Source organism: Kogia breviceps, chromosome 6, assembly GCF_026419965.1.
Source record: "Kogia breviceps isolate mKogBre1 chromosome 6, mKogBre1 haplotype 1, whole genome shotgun sequence".
In the NCBI taxonomy this organism is placed as follows: Eukaryota; Metazoa; Chordata; class Mammalia; order Artiodactyla; family Physeteridae; genus Kogia; species Kogia breviceps.
This window is the reverse complement of record NC_081315.1, coordinates 144459616-144475126: the sequence shown is the minus strand read 5'-3', so window position 1 is coordinate 144475126 and position 15511 is coordinate 144459616. Positions and strand designations below refer to the sequence as shown.

General features: G+C 66.2%; 1 protein-coding gene across 1 annotated transcript; it reads left to right on the top strand.

Moving 5' to 3' along the window:
- The first annotated feature begins 1291 nt into the window (after positions 1-1291).
- HMX1 (H6 family homeobox 1) lies at positions 1292-6075 on the top strand. The gene is made up of 2 exons (XM_059066053.2): positions 1292-1764; positions 4677-6075. Exons 1-2 carry the CDS (start codon positions 1368-1370, stop codon positions 5321-5323), a joined length of 1044 nt encoding a protein of 347 aa, XP_058922036.1. The 5' UTR covers positions 1292-1367; the 3' UTR covers positions 5324-6075.
- Positions 6076-15511: the final 9436 nt, after the last annotated feature.

Here is a 15511-nt window from a genome sequence, read left to right as displayed (position 1 = left end):
ACTGGCTGCCTGGATGGACCTCTCCGCGATAACCTGCGTCCGGCGAAGCCTGCTGCGCCCGCGCATCCGTCCGGTGACCCGGCCGTCACCGGCTCCCAGAGGAAGCCGGTCAGAAGGTTACTCCTGAGCGGCCACAGCTCGGAGGGCGGCGGCGTGGGCCGGATGCACTTTGGCCACCGCACTCCCTGCTGCCGAAGTGGGAGGGGACTCCCCACCGCTTTACAGTCGGGGCCTGCCCCCCAGACCTACGCGGCCGGCAGGGCAGTGGCTCCCGGCCGCCACTGAGGCCCGGGCCTCCTAGGGAGCGGGACGGTGGAGACCCGCTCTCGCTCAGCGGGTGTGACATCGGGCGTTCTGCCGGCAGGGCCACGGGGATAGGGGTGGGGGCTAGCATTTTCTTACATTTTGAGCCTGAATCTGAGAACTAGAGAGTTCTGTCGCACTGCCTTTGGCATTAAAGGCATATTTCATTAAGTGTAAATATTAAAAATATGCCACAATCTTGCAGCCTTGACACCCGGAGTCTAAAAAAATGACTAACCCATTCTCTTGCTGTTTCTTGGAAGCCCCGGGGTCTTCCTGACACGGTATACACACGCACACAAATACATACAAATACACACACACGTGCGCGCGCGCGCGCGCGCACACACACACACACACACACACACACCCCACAACCTACTCGTGCGCGCGCACACACGCAGTTCCTCACTCGCGGTCCAACACTCTGCCCTCGGCGAGGTAATTACTGCCCTTGCCGGACACTGATTGGCCAATCTGTTTCTCATCGGAGCCCCGCAGCCAATAGGCGGCCCCGCGGCCGAGGCCCCACCTCTCCAAGCCCCGGCTCGGGTGGCTCGGGCCCGGGGAATGAATCGCGCGGGGCCGAACTGGCCGCGACCCCCCGCCTGGGCCGCCGGCCGCCCGCCCTCGGACGCGCGACCGCCTGCGCGCCCGGATCCGGGCGGCGTCTCCGAGCAGTGGCCGCACTCGGGGCCGGCGCGGCATCCTCGGGCTGAGCTGGCTGCCCGCCCGGCCCGCGCCGCCCCGCCCCTGCTGGCCCCTCCCCTGCCCTCCCCGCCCCCAGCGGGGCCGGCCCGGGCGGCGACGTGAAAGGCGAGCGAGGCGGCTGCCCGGCCAGCTGTCGGCGCGCACCCGTTCCCGGCCCAGCCCAGTCCGGCGCGGAGGCCGCTGCCTGCCCCGCGGGGCCCGACGCCAGCGCTCCGGGCAGCGGCTCCAGGGCCGGCCCGCGCGTGCGCCAGGGAGCCGCGCGCCAGCGTCCCCAGCGGGGACCGGGACCGGCCGCACCCCGGGCTCCCGGAACCCCGAGGAGCCCGGCAGAGCCCGACGGACCGGCGGCCGCGATGCCGGACGAGCTGACGGAGCCCGGGCGCGCCACGCCGGCCCGCGCCTCCTCCTTCCTCATAGAGAACCTGCTGGCAGCCGAGGCCAAGGGCACTGGGCGCGCGGCCCAGGGCGGCGGCGGCCGCGAGGACGAGGAGGACGACGACGACGACCCTGAGGACGAGGACGCGGAGCAGGCGCGGCGGCGGCGGCGGCTGCAGCGGCGGAGACAGCTGCGCGCGGGCTCCGGGCCGAGCGGGGACGCGCGGGCCCGGGCGCTGCTTGGGCCGGGCGCGCTGGGCCTCGGTCCCCGGCCGCACCCGGGTCCCGGGCCGCCCTACGCTCTGGGCTGCGGAGGCGCCACGCGCTGGTACTCGCGGTCGCAAGGAGGCTACGGAGGCGGCCTCAGCCCTGACAGTGAGTGAGGGCGCGGGGAAGGGGCGGGCGCGGGGGGGGGGCGGGCTTCCTCCCCGAGCGTTTGCTCGGGGACTTTGGGTTCGTTGGCGCCCTTCCTGGGCCATCCTCCTCGTCTGTAGGGGGCTCTGGGTCGTGTCGGGCCCCAGCAGAGCCCCTGGTCGAGCAGGTTTGGAGGCTCGCTCTCCAGGACAGGGTCCCCAATGCAGGGAGAAGGTTTCGCAGGCTCTGGGCTTCACCCATCACCGGGCTCTGGAGAGCCCTTGGAGAGGAACTTGGGGAACAGGGGACAACAGACAGCTAAGAAGAGAAAAGCAAGGGGGGGTGGGGAATACAACAGGGAAAGGCAGGCCATGGGAGGGGGCGCGGGGGGAGGGGCAGAAAAGAAGAGAAAAGGACAGAGAAGAAAGAGACGGATGTTGGGGTGGAGAAAGGAGAGAGGGGGCAAGAGAAGATGAAAAACAAACAAAAAGCAAAAAGCAACCCATAAGTGATGGAGAGAACAGAGAAAAGATAAAGGAAGGAAAGAGGGAGGGTCAGAAGACAGAGTCAGACTCAGCAAAATAAAGGGGGCGTTGAGCAGAGGGGGGCCACCGTTGTGGAGGCCTGGATGGGGGGGGCAGCGGTCTTCCCCGGCAGCCGTGTCCCCAAAGCCCCATCTCCTCTACAAACTGCAGCCAGGGCCTGGGCCAGGGGCCTGGGTCTCCCTCTTGGGCCTCCCCAGCCCCTGGGCTGTGGCTGTGCGAGGCGAGAAGCCCCCAGTCCCAGCCCTTTCTCTCTCTCTCCCTTTTCAGCCCCTCCCCCTCCACCGCCTTTGTTCCCTGCTGAGGGCTCCGAGTCCCGGGGTGGGGGGGTGTTTCAGCCCTGGAACCTGATCGATCGCCCCTCTTGACTGGGCATTCCAGCCCCTGAATTCTGCTTCCCCCTCCCTAGGGCCGCTGCCTCCCTGGGGACCTGCCGTTTGGAGGAAGCCCCCGGGCAAGCGGACTAGGAAGCTATTCTAACCTCAGCCCCCAGGCTTTGCCAGCTGCCCCCCCCACACACCAAACGCACACTGTGAGGCCAGCTGAAGACTGCCTGGCTCTTGCTCTGAAATACTTTCAGCTCCAAGCGAAAGTTAGCGAGTGCTGGAGGGCGGGTGAGGAGGGGGGTAGTAGGTGGGTCAGACCCCTCTCACCTCTTGGATAACCCCTCCTCTGGTGTGGGATTGAGCCCCTCGCAAAGGGACCCACGTCTCAGAGCCTCCACCCAGAAGGTCCCGGGCCCTTACCCCCTTCCATTCCGGGAAGCTCGAGCAGGCCTCAGTGTCTGTCCCGAAATTGAGCGATCGAACGTCGAGCCCTTCTGGGGGTGTTTCTGAAAAGGGTCTCAGAAACCCTGGTGTGGGGGAATGCCTTCCCCTCTTGCCCCTGGGGTTCTTCTCCAGCTGCAGCCCCACAGGCAGCCGCCAAAGAGCCGGTCCTCTTTCGTATAATGCGGGTTAGGGGTCCCTGTGTCGTACCAGAGCTGGCAGGCCTGGCTTGGCTTCGTGTGGCAGCACGTGGGCCTCTGTGAGTCTGGGCCCCCCGCACATCTGGTCGCACACATGCCAGCCTGGAACCTGACCCCTCTTTGAACACCATGAGGGCTGATGCCACTGCTGGGCAGGAGCGGGCAGGGACGCACGGCGAGTCTGCACGCCTCCGAGGGGAGCCGCGGAGCGCAGGGGCCGGCTACGGACACGAGCCTCTGCCGGCGGCAGGCACGCCTCGTGGGCTGCTCACACCGCGGCTGCCTTCTGAGGGCCGGCCGGGCCGCGCTCTCCTCGACGGCCGCACTGCTGACCTGCGGCCCGGGTCCGGGAGCCTCAGCCCGAGGCACAAGGGAAACTGGCCTGACTTGGCCTCCGGAGCCCGGAAGTCACGCAGCTGCCCTTTTCAAGCTGGGCCTGGAATCTGGACCAGCCCCTGGGTCCCGGGCAGACTCTTGCACCTGGAGGCAGCATCCCTCGCCCACCCTGGGCAGGGGGGAGGCGTCTCCTCTGGGAGATTGCATGGAGCTTGGTGCTTGGAACACCAGCTCAGGGACCCTCTGTGGGCTTTTGTAGCCCCAAACCCACAAGCTCAAGCGTGGGCCCAAGGTGTCTGGGGTGAGATGCGGCTGCCGCGTGTTTCTGCGGAGCCAGAGCTGCCCTTGTCTGCACTCCCTCTGAGGGTGATTTGGGGTAGAGAGGGCACGTCTCCATGGACATTTGAATTAGGGGCACAGGAAATGGGGGAGAATAGGTTCCCAGTGTCACCTGGTTGGAGTTTGGTTCGGGGAATTGTTTGCGTTTGCTTATCCTCCATCAGTGGGAACGTTTCTATGCAAGCGGGCATCTGTATCTGCTCCTGAGCGCGAGTGGGGAGAGGTCACGGCAAGTCTTTATCTCTGTGTCTGGGGGACTTGGCCTAGGGCTGAGTGCTAGGGATGAGGCCCTCTCTGTGCTGCTGGTTTCGGGTGCGTACATTTCTCAGAAGGACCATCCTTTCCTCCGTGAGGTGCACCTCCGGGGCTTTTGTGTGTGTTGATTCGAAGCCACTGTTGAAGGGAGTCAGTCTTCTTTTTGTGTTTCTGTTTGTGTTTTCGTCTTCCTTTTCTTCCGTCTTCCCTCCCTTGCCCTCCGTGTGGATGCGCGGTTCTGGGCCTTTGCCCAGAACCCTGAGCGTGTGGCCACCGTGTTGGTTTGGAGCGCGGCTCAGGTCTTCAAGTTCACCTCCAGATGCTCTGCCTTTCTCCGGTCCCAGGGTGAGATCTGCCGTAGGTGGGGCTGCGTGGGGACAATTCCCCTGCTCGTGGCTGTGGGTGACCTCACGGGGGAAGCAGCTGGCCTCGGCGACAGGGGCCGGGGCGTCAGGCTCCAGAACCAACCCGTGTCCCTCCTCTCCCCCCTGCAGCCAGCGACCGGGACTCTCCGGAGACGGGCGAGGAGATGGGCCGCGCAGAGGGCGCCTGGCCGCGGGGCCCCGGGCCGGGAGCGGTGCAGCGGGAGGCGGCCGAGCTGGCGGTGAGGGGCCCGGCAGCCGGCGCGGAGGAGGCGGCGGAGCTGGCCGAGGCCCGGGCGGCGGCGGCGGCGGCGGCGGCGGCGGAGGCGCGCGGCGGCGGCCGCAAGAAGAAGACGCGCACGGTCTTCTCGCGCAGCCAGGTCTTCCAGCTCGAGTCCACCTTCGACCTGAAGCGCTACCTGAGCAGCGCCGAGCGCGCCGGCCTGGCCGCCTCCCTGCAGCTCACCGAGACGCAGGTCAAGATCTGGTTCCAGAACCGCCGCAACAAGTGGAAGCGACAGCTGGCGGCCGAGCTGGAGGCGGCCAGCCTGTCCCCGCCGGGCGCGCAGCGCCTGGCCCGCGTGCCGGTGCTCTACCACGAAAGCCCCCCGGCCGCCGCCGGAGCTCCGGCCGCGCTGCCCTTCCCGCTGGCGCCCGCCGCGCCCGCACCGCCCCCGCCGCTGCTCGGCTTCTCCGGGGCCCTCGCCTACCCGCTGGCCGCCTTCCCAGCCGCCGCCTCCGTGCCCTTCCTGCGGGCGCAGATGCCCGGCCTGGTGTGAGCCCCCGGCCGGCCGGGCCCCCTCCCCGTGGCCAGTGGGGACTGCTGCGGACGCGCACACGGGCCGAGGCGGCAGCGGTGGCGCCCCGGGGCCGTCCGTCAGGGGGGGCAGGGACGCTGGCCTGGCCCTCCCGCGCCTCGGGGAGCGCAGGCTGCCGCCCGGGCGAGCCGAACCCCTGTCCGAAGATCGGCAGATCGTCCAGAATGTAACAGAGACGCAGGTGACTGTGGCTCCCCAAACAGTCGCAAGGCTGGATCCCCGCTGGGAAGAGAGCGTCACAGAGACAGTCGGCCGTGCAGCCCAGAGCCTCCCCCAGCCCCCTACCCCCGGGGACAGGCCTTGACCTCGGAGCAAAGCCAGCCGCCGCCCTGCCGGAGCCAGCGGCTGGGCGCAGTCCACAGCAAACCCAGGCTGTCCCAGGTGCTTCGTGGAGGTGACCGCTCTCCAACCGGAACGACCCCGCCTGGGACTACGCCTGGGCCGGACCGCAGGCCCCCGAGGCGCCGTGATCAGCCTGATGGCCTTGACCTCGGCCCGCAGAGAGAGAATCCCAGGAAGAGAGCCCCTGCGGAGCGGAAGGGGTGAAGATCCTTCCAGGTGGCGCTGCTCTCAGCTTGTCCGTTCTGGAGACGGGGCCAGACTGGGGCTTCTCTCCTGGGCTGCAGCCCCTGGGTATCCTGGCGAAGACTTTTTTTTTTTTTTAATGAATCTACTTATTTGCGTATGGAATAAAAAGGGACGTTTTCTGGACAGTTGCTGCTGCTTTGTGATTACTGGGGCCGAGCCTCTCCTCTGGTGATGGGCCGGGGGGGCACCGTCTCCCCCCTCCTGGAGCACACCCTCCAGTGCTGGCCAGGGGCAGGTAGGCAGGACAGGCAGGAGCTGGGGTCTGTGAGCTGTACTCTCAAGCCCCCACTTTCTCCAGACAGGGAGGCCCAGCGAGACCTTAGGGGAAGTCAAGGTCAGGGAGGAGAGGGGCCTAGGGTGGAAGAGGGGATTCTGCATCCTCCGTTGCTCAGTTCTGGGGCCTTCACGGCAACCAAAGACCAGGAGTCAGGCGAAGGCAGAGCCCGCTGGCCGCCCACCTGGCACGAGGGGCTGCCAGCCGTGTGGCCCCGGCGCCCACCGCCCCTTCCCTCACTGGAGCTGAGAGCCATCTCTAACATAGGGGTTTTTTTCTTTTGGCCAGAACAAAACACTGGCGCCAGACAGCCCAGCAAGGTCAGGTGGGGAACAGGGCTCTCTGGCCTGGGCCTCATTCCCTGGACCATCTGCAGTCTCTCTTGAGCTGGGGGACTCGGACCTGTGGGCAAAGCCCCAGGTCAGGGCCCGAGTTTATGGGCTCTTAAGGAAAGCTTATTGAAAGCTTATTCCAATGGCTGGATCTCGACAGCCGGCCTGTTGCAGGGTGAAGACAGGGCCCTCCTGCATGGGGGAAGGACACTTTATTGGGTGTGCTTCTGGAGCCCAGAGGGAGAGGTCATTCGGTGCTTGAAACGGTCACTTCTGTCACAAAATTGAGCCCCCTCGGAAACCTGTCTCTGCACCCTGGCTTTGGGACTTTGGGTGGAACGGACGCTCCCAGGCTGAGCTGTACAGCAACTGGGCCACCCTCCCGTGTCCTTGGAGTTCTCAGCGGTGGCGCCAGACAGCCCAGGAGAAGGCGCCACGGGGGTCTCCCCCAGGCAGGAGGTCCCTCTGTCTGCCCCTGCCATCCAGCTCCCTGACCCGGAATCATCCCCTGCCCCAGCCCCTCCAGTCAGTGTCCTGAGGCCAGGCCCTGGAAAGCTCCAGCAGCCCCCCTGGGGAAGCAGTCCGTGGCCGAGGCGGTCCTTGCCCCTCTGGGCTCTAAGGTCCCCACCTTCAGGCGCCCGGTGCCCAGGGCATAACAGCGGTGGGTGACCTGAGAGACTCATGGGGCACCTGCTCCAACCCAGCCCCCATCCTGTTGCCACATCGGCTTCCCTTTGACGGTTGGCTCTCCTCTCCCTGAGGGAGGGGGGACCTGCCCCCATGCCACTGCTTTTCCTGTGGGTCGCACTCGACTTTGCCAGGGGGGACTTAGGATCTGCTTCTCTACAGCGAGCTTGCTCTAGCTACTTCCAAAGGCCTTCGCTCCGGACCAGCGGCCACAGGGGGAAGTGTGCCAAAAAGGCCACTCAAGGGGCAGCGCAGACCCACGTCTCCCTCCTCTCACTCTCTCCCGCACTGTGCCGTCTCTAGGCGTCAGCACCCTTGGCTCAGCCTCCCCTGGGACCCTGACCCTCCCTGCTTTTGTGGTGACCTCACGCTGTCAGCAGACGAGTCCCTGCCAGTCCTCAAAAGGACGCATCCAGAAGGCCTGGGCAGCGCTGGCCGCCCCGCGGAGGCCTCCGGGCCGGCGCAGGACCCCCGCCGGCCGCGGCCACCTGCTCTCTGCCGCTTTCCCTCCACGCACCAGGCGGGCCGTCGGGGGGTGCGGCTCTCTGTGCTCCGCGCCGCACCCCGCGGCGTTGCACCGCGGCCATGGGATTCGGCAACGGCCGTGGTCCCGAGCTCTGGGACCACGAGTGGATCGTTACAACGCAGGTTAAAGGGGTCATCACCACGAGGCAACCGTTTTATTCGACTGTTTGTGGCCTGTGCGGGTGCGGTCTCGAGGTGGTGGCGACCAGACCGCAGGGCGCAGCGACGCGCCGTGTGGCGCCGAGGTACCCAGGGGGCTCGCCCGCGGCGGCGGGTCGGTCTGCACCAAAGAGAGCCCCGCGTCCGCCCGGGAGCCACCTGGCGCCGGGGGCACAGGCGCGCGAGGGGAGGAGCCGTGGGCGCGGTACCCTCGGACGCGCCCGCCGGGAAGCAGCGAACCCCACGGCCTGCCGCCGGAGTCCGAGGGAGGCAGGGCCTACGTGGCTGCAAAGGCGGGGCGGATTCGGGGAGAAGGGCTGCGTCTTTCGATGAAGCGGTGAAAAGATGGGCTGGAGAGCGGCTTCCTTGCCGCCGGCTCCTCCGAGATCCGCCGGGTGGGAAGGAAGGCGCCAGGAGGAGGGAGAGGCTGGTTCCCCTGCGCGGGAAGGGTCGGGAGCTAGGAGCCTGACACTGGAATAGAGAGAGTGGATCCAAAGCTGGATCAGGCCGGGGGCTCAGGGAAGCTGGCTTCACCCCGTGATTACCCAGCGTCCGGAGCGTCGCAAACCAGAGGGAAGCGCCGTGGGGGACACGCAGCCCTAGAGGGCGCGCGGGACCAGGCTGGGGGTGGGCCTGGCTCCGGGCCCCGGCGCCATCACCGCGGGCCAACCTCGCCTCGCGCACGTCCGCTCCGCTCCTGGCGGGAGAGGAATGGCTTTGCTCTGTCTCTACCGCGCGTGCCCTGGCCCTCCCCAGCCCGCCCACCCTAACTTCTTACGTGAGACCCGATTCCAGCCACCCTGGGCCTCCTAGGGTTTCAGGCTGCAGAGTCCCTGAGCCCAGGTGGGTCCACCAGGCTTCGGACACCCTGGCCAACCTGCAAGGATTCCCAGCCGAGTTCACGTGGAAGCAGAGCCGCTAAAAGGGACAGGCCAGTCTCATTTCCCCCAGCGTGGCTCTCTGCCCGCCCCCCCCCCCACCTGGGCACTCCGGGTCCTGGCCCCAGCTCGCTTCTGCCCGCCTCATTCAGAGCCCTGGCGAGGGACTGACGGGCGTCCCGGTAAGTGCCCTCCTCCTAGCTGGCAGTTCCCCACCCGCACCCTGTACCTGGGAACCCCCACCTTTGTACTGCTGCCCACCCAGGGCCTCCCCTCCGGCTGACCCCTCCTCATCAGATCCAGGTCAAGGGCTGTCAGTGGCCCCCAACCTCCTGCCCACAAGCTTGGCCTGGCTTCGTGGGGTGACGGTTTCTCGGAGCCTTGGCTCTGAGCCTACCCGGAAGGTGACCTACCTGGGCTGAGCGCTGGTCCGGTGGGTACCAAGAGGGAGGCCAGAGGGGCTGGGCCGGCTTCTCTCTCTTTCTCCTGTCTGGAGCTGTCTCCCCAGCACCCTTCAAAGCCTTCTGGCCTCATCTGGCAATTCTCAGAAAGGTAAACTGGGGACCGGGGGGCAGAGACTCTGGGGCAGGGACTCCATGAAGTCACTCGGCCCCGAGGCCCCGACTCCCCTTCCCCCACCTGGTGCTGTGGAGCTCAGGGCCCCGTCGCGGAGTCGCCCCTCCCCGATAGCCTGCACACGCAGGCAGGCACACTGTTTGCCCTCCCTTCCCACCCGTCAGAATCACCTGGATCTTTTCCTCTGGCCGCCCTCAGTGCACATGCCTCCTGCATCCGTTCGCTAGGAGCAAAGCCTGAGCCCGGTGATCCAAGGTGGGTCCCCAAGGCAGCTCACCACACAGCTGGGTACAAAACCCGCTGCCCCCTCGGAGAGAGGGCCACTCCCTCGTGGGTAGACTGGAAAGGGGGCCACGCTGTTCTGATAGCACCGGGCTCTGAATCTGGAACTCGGATGGACTCTTGGGACCAAGGTGCAAAGACAAAGATCAAGAACCACGGGGCAGAGTCTCCCGCTTCACCTCCTGGAGAGCAAACAAGAGCTGACTGCGTGGCCCTCGCCAGCTCCTGCAGCTGTTGGCCTCAGTTTTTGTTTGTTTGTTTGGTTATAAAAGGAAGAATGCTTATGATTGATTTTCTGGAAATTGCAGTCAAGTCAAACCAGAAATACTTTGCATCTCCACCATCAAAAGTCAACTGCTTCTGAGTATTATTTGAAGCTGTGGACTTACTGTGAGGCGACTTGTCGCTGTATTGTTAATTTTTAAAAGTTCTTATCTTTTCATTTTTAAAAGTTAAGGAGGCACTTATGTGTTTACCGCTGAAATGATGTGATGTCTGCGTTTGTTCGAAAGTATCTCAACAAAAATAAATTAGCTAATTAATTAAATAGTAAAAATGAAAGGGAGAAGCACAGGTGAAATTGGATCGGCCAGGAGTTGATCATTGTTGAGTGGGGGCTGGGTACATGGGGCTTCAGTTTAAGGCTTCCTCTACTTTGTTTTATATCTGAAAACTTTCATAATAAAAATGCTTTAAAAAGTGACTGTCCAGAAACGTCAGGGGTGTGTATCCCTAGCGGCTGATTCTCTGCCGGGGACCGTTTTCGTTACAGGTTTATTTTCATCGGATCGCAGTCTGACCTCGGTTCAGTTTACATCCCGGTTGCCTCCCCCCACTTGCTTACTTCGCAGCGCGCATTAAAGCCCGTCAGTTCGGTCTCTGCAGACATGTTTCAGGCTTAAACTTCCCTCTTTCTCCACGTATCTGTCCCCGCCTCCATCCCTCCCCGACTGGTCCGGGCGCAGCTCTGGGTCCCCGACCTGAGCGCCAGCGCCCGCGATCACCTCTGTCCAGGAGGCCTGTGAGAGCCGCGGAGGACCGATCCGGGCTGCAGGGACGCTGGCGCCGCCTCCCGGCTCTCGCGGCCGGCGTCACCCACGCGGACCGCGATCGCCCGCGGCTTTTGCGCCGCCCAGGTCCGACCCCGCTGCGGGTTTGGGAGGCTGAGCCCGGCGGCCGCCCCTCTGGTCCTGGGTTCGTGTCTTCTGTTTCTGGGCACCTCCCGGACGCTCTCGGCGTCCCTGGGTCCGCAGCGCCAAGACTCGCACTGGATGGGGTGGGTTGGCTAAGGCTGGGTCGGACATCCCCGGAGGGCCGATGGGGAGGGGCTCACGTGCTTGCAGCTCCAGCCCGAGGCAGACCAGTCCGAAGCGCGCTCCCCATCCCCTGGAGAGAGGGTGAGCTCAAGGATCCCGGGGGTGTGAGGGCCCCGCCCGACGCGAGGGCCGGCAAGGTGCACGCTGGGGGCCTCTGGGGTGCGGGCGCTCCAGCCCCGAACTGCGGGACTCCCCGGGGTCTCGCCAAGCCCCCGGAGGGGGACCTGATGGAGGCTGGCCCGCACGACCTCGGCGGTGCCTCCGGGGCCCCGGCTGCGCATTCCCTTTCTCGCTCAGCTTCTCTTGCTTTCGTCGGTCTCCGCCTCTCCGCCTCTCCGCCTCTTTCTCTCCGTTCTTCTCTGCTCTCTTCCCTCCATCGGAGCTCAGGATTCCGCCCGTGCACCCGTCCCCGCTGCCGCGGCGCCCCCTCGGCTCCATTCCCCGCTCTCCGGGACGAGATTCCTCCCCCCCCTTCGAACCGACCCAGACGGGGAGTCGGGGAGGCCGGACCCCCTTTGAAGGCTTTATTTCTTTGCGGAAGAACGCACTCCGGGGCGCAGCGGCACACGGATCCCGACCCGCCGAGGCCCTACGTCCCCTCTCCCGGCCTGCGTGTCCCCCGCGCTGCCCGAGCTTGAAGGAGAGAAAGTGGCAGCGGCGCCGGCTCCGCGGCCCCCGGGACCCGACGGCCGGCCGGCGCGGAGCGGCCCCCTTCGCCTCCCAGGCCGTGGGGCGTCGCAGAGCGCGGCCAGCGCCGCCCCAGACCCTCCGGGCCCGCGGCCCTCCGGGGCGCCCCACCCCCTCCCCGCGGTCCTGCCGGCCCCTCCCCCACCCTTCCCGCCGGAGCCCAGGCCCCCTCCCCGCCCCCAGCCCCGCTCACCTGGCGTCTCCCCGGCGTCTCGGAGTCTGGCTCGGCCTTGGGGCCCCGCCCCTCGGTTCTCACCTCGCCCCTTCCCGCTCCCTTCTCCCCCGCCCGTGCCTTCCCCCTCCGGCTCCGCGCCTCCCGTGCGCTCCCCGCGCCACCACCTAAGACGCCGAGCTCTAGCCCAGGGGCCGGGGAGAAGGGAGGTGCCCTGAGCCCGCCCGGGTCCCCGAGGGCTTCTGGGAGGAGGCGGTATTAAACCCGAAGGCTGGAGAGGAGCGAAGCTCCGGGCGCGCGCAGGCGGAGACCGGCGGTTCGCCCTGTGTCTCGGCCCTTGGTGGGAGCAGCTTGACCCCACTCCCTGCCGTCTGGCCCTCGGGCCGGGGCCCCCGTTCCACTCTTCCCTCCCGGAAAGACGGGGCGCAGAGTTAAGACTGCCGGACCGTGTGCTTCCTTCGCCGGCCGTCTGCGTGGCTCTGGGAAAGTCCTTTCCCCTTGCCGAGCTCACCTTTCCATCGGTGGAGTGGGCAGGTAGTAGTGGTGAAGGCCGCGCGGCCTATTGACAGGAGCGCGGGCTCAAGGCTTGCTGCTGGGTACCCAGCCTTCTGTGCCCCTGCTCAGTGCTGAGTAAGCCCGCGGGCACCTACCGCCGAGACCCTCAGCCCACAGGTCCCTTTCCTTCGGCCTGTGCCGGGGCCGCCGCCTGCCACGGCTTGGTCCTGAGCGCAGAGTCAGATCGCTCTCGCCCCCATCCGCGCGCCTAGTCAGGCTCCCACTGGGGCTCCAGGACACCTGAGGGGGCCCCCCCCCCCGCGCACCCTGTCCCCGCGGGCCGGCGCACGGATGCGTGACAGCCCTCCAGAACTACAGCTGCACCCCTAACCAAGCGCTCACACTCCCAGACGCATAAATCCTGACCTTTGCCTCATCCCCAGCGGAGACCCAGCGCGTCCACACGCGTGTGTCCCCCACGCCCACCACGGGCAGCTGCGCCTCTTCCGTTCTAAGCACACAACTGGCCTCGGACATGTGACATCCAGAGGTGCACACAGACCCTGGCCCGGACAGAGCTGTTTTCTTTCAGGAGCCCATGGTGGATGGCCTTTGATCCTCCTCCCCGTCACACTGAGGCTTTCTCTGAGCTGGGAGCTGCTCGGGCTCTTTACCCGAATCGTCTCCCTACATCCCCACAATAACCTCGTGCGCGGAGTGCTGTCCCCAGTTTAGGAGTGAGGATTCTGGCTCATATGTGTGATCACACCCACCCCAGATCACACAGACCACGTGTGCTGGAAGGCAGAGCTGTGTCCATCTCTCTTTCCAGTGAGGAAATGACACCAGCCAGCGCGTGCGGAGAGCTCAGCCCTGCACGCGGCGGTCCTCCTGGATGGGCTACTGGACGACGGGTGGGCGAGGGCAGCTCATCAGCCGAGAAGGGAGGTGCCTCTCGTTCCCTTCCTTCCCCTCGCCATTCCTCATGCCTCCTGCCCCTCTTCCGGTTGGACTTTCCCTACCTGAGTCCTCCCTACATGGGGGGGTGTCTGAGGGCAGCGCCTCTGTACCCTAGGCTGCCCCTCAGGAGGCCCCACACTGCAGAGCGACTTCCTTGGAACTTTCCAAGTCCCTCTAGAATGGCTGGGACCCTTCAGGCCTTAGTGGGGTCTGAGAGGGAAGCCCCAAGCCAGTAGAGACCTGTGTGGGCGAGAATTTTTGAAGGACAGCCCGGCCAGCTGTGGGATCGGAGAGGTTAGGTCGACAGACTGATGCCGACACACTGATTCGTGATGATTCAAATTGTTTATGTAGACGGTGGGGGGGGGGGCTTAAAAATATTCCATTTCCACAGGGAAATGGACGGTGGGGTGGGGGGGTGGTGACAGCCTCTGGGCCCCCTCCCCAGAAAGCCTCCAGCTTCTTGAAAGAGACCCTTGCCAGCCTCAATCTCACCTCCTGTGCCCATTTCACAAATATACCCAATGGGGCCCCAGGAAAGGCAGAGACAGGCTACCCAGAAGCCCGAAGCCACACCTCCCTCCGGCGCCAGGGGGAGGCCCCACCCCAGCCAGGTGCCTCAGGAATCAGAGGGGCCATTGCCCACCCCCCCAGGGTGGAGGAGAGGAGGGAACTCAGAGGGCCCGGTGGAAAATGGGTCTTAGAGGAAGCCCACCCTGCTCTGGTGCCCTCTCTGACCTCCCGTGTTTCCCCGGGGGCTTCCCAAGGGTCTCTCCACTGGAAGTCTGATTCTCCCGCAGAGCCTGGAGGAGGGAGGTACTGGGCCCCAGGACCCCAGCCAATCATCAGAGGCTGATGTGTGTGTGTGTGTGTGTGTGTGTCACTGCAGACCTCTCCCAGCCGCTGGGAGGGAGGCTTGACCCCGGGGCCGAGGTGATGAGCTCGGGGTGCGTGCACGCCGACCCACCCGACTCCTGCAGCCGCCGCGCTAGGGGGCTGCCCGGGGTGGGAGCGGGGCCTCTCCGTCTTGCGCAGGCCTCCGCTCCTCCTGCGCGCACAGGGGCTCGAGCGGGCACGGGGGACCTGGGCCCAGGGATTGCCCGGGTCCCGCCGACCCTGGCCCAGGAGCGCGACCTCAGCCGCACGGCCCGGTTCGTTCTGCCGGAGTTCACTGCCAGCCGCCCTGGTCCCCCCCGCCCCGCTCTCTGCACCCCAGCCTCGGCCTCTCGCCTCCCCCGCTTCCCGGAGCCGCTCTCGGGGCTCCTGCTCCGGAACCGCAGCGTCAGCACATCCGGGCCTAGCTCACTTTGCTTTGGGTTTTCTTAAATCGCGAAAATCCATTTCCCCACGTGGCAGGGAGCTGAGCCTCGCTTGGCCAAGGGGCGGTCGGCCGGCTGTCCCCACCCCAGCACCCAGCCCCGACCCCCGAGGCCCGGCATTGATCCCGAAGCTTGCGAGCCTCGCATTAGTCCTAATGGTTTCGCTGATGATTCACTTTCTTCGTTAAAAGCCGCCCCTCGGTCCTCAGCCCCTCCTCTGCGTCCGCTCCTGCCGGCCGCCGGCCCCTCTGCGGCGCGCGCCCGCCCAGCGCTTTCCTGGCCGGTGGAGACGCGGCTCCGGCAACCGGCAACCGGCGTCCACCACCCTGCGCTCCTAGACGCCACTAGAGGAGCGCGCTCCCCGCGGACGGGCGGGAGGGCTGGCTGGGCGGAGGGACCCTCGGGGACCTTGCGCAGCGGAGACCTACGGAGTCAGATCCTCGACCTTCCAGACTCAGACCTCGGCAGGGCCGAGGATCCAGAAACTGGGAAGCCCCGCGCCCTCGCAGAAGGGTCCTCCGGCGCCTCGGCTGCCCATTCTACCCTCGGGGAGGCCGAGGCCCAGGGACTGGCTCCAGGTCGGCCGTCACTTGGGAACGGAGCTGGGCCTGAGCGCAAAGCCGAGGAAGCGCTCGGCCCGGTGAACCGGAGGCCCCGGGGGACCGCCTCGCCCTGCGCTCCCTCCTCGGCCTCCTTCCTGGGGAGGGTCCCGGCGTGTGCGAGGGGTCGATGCCCGACGGCCCGACCTTCCGGGGCAAAGCCCGGAGCCCGCAAGGCCCCGCGGCCCAAGCCCTGCGCCCCGGGCGCCCAGCGCAATCGGCCCCGACGCCTCCCGGCTGGACCACGTCTGATTGCACGGGGAAAAGCTCTTGGTTTCTTGTTCGTTTCTTGTAGAAAAT

What these genes read in the sequence shown, in the direction of transcription:
- HMX1 (XM_059066053.2), top strand. Translation starts at nt 1,368, where the DNA reads ATGCCGGACGAGCTGACGGAGCCCGGGCGCGCCACGCCGGCCCGCGCC. An exon ending in AGGCGGCCTCAGCCCTGACA is followed by an intron (nt 1,765 to 4,676) that starts GTGAGTGAGGGC and finishes TCCCCCCTGCAG; the next exon opens with CCAGCGACCGGGACTCTCCG.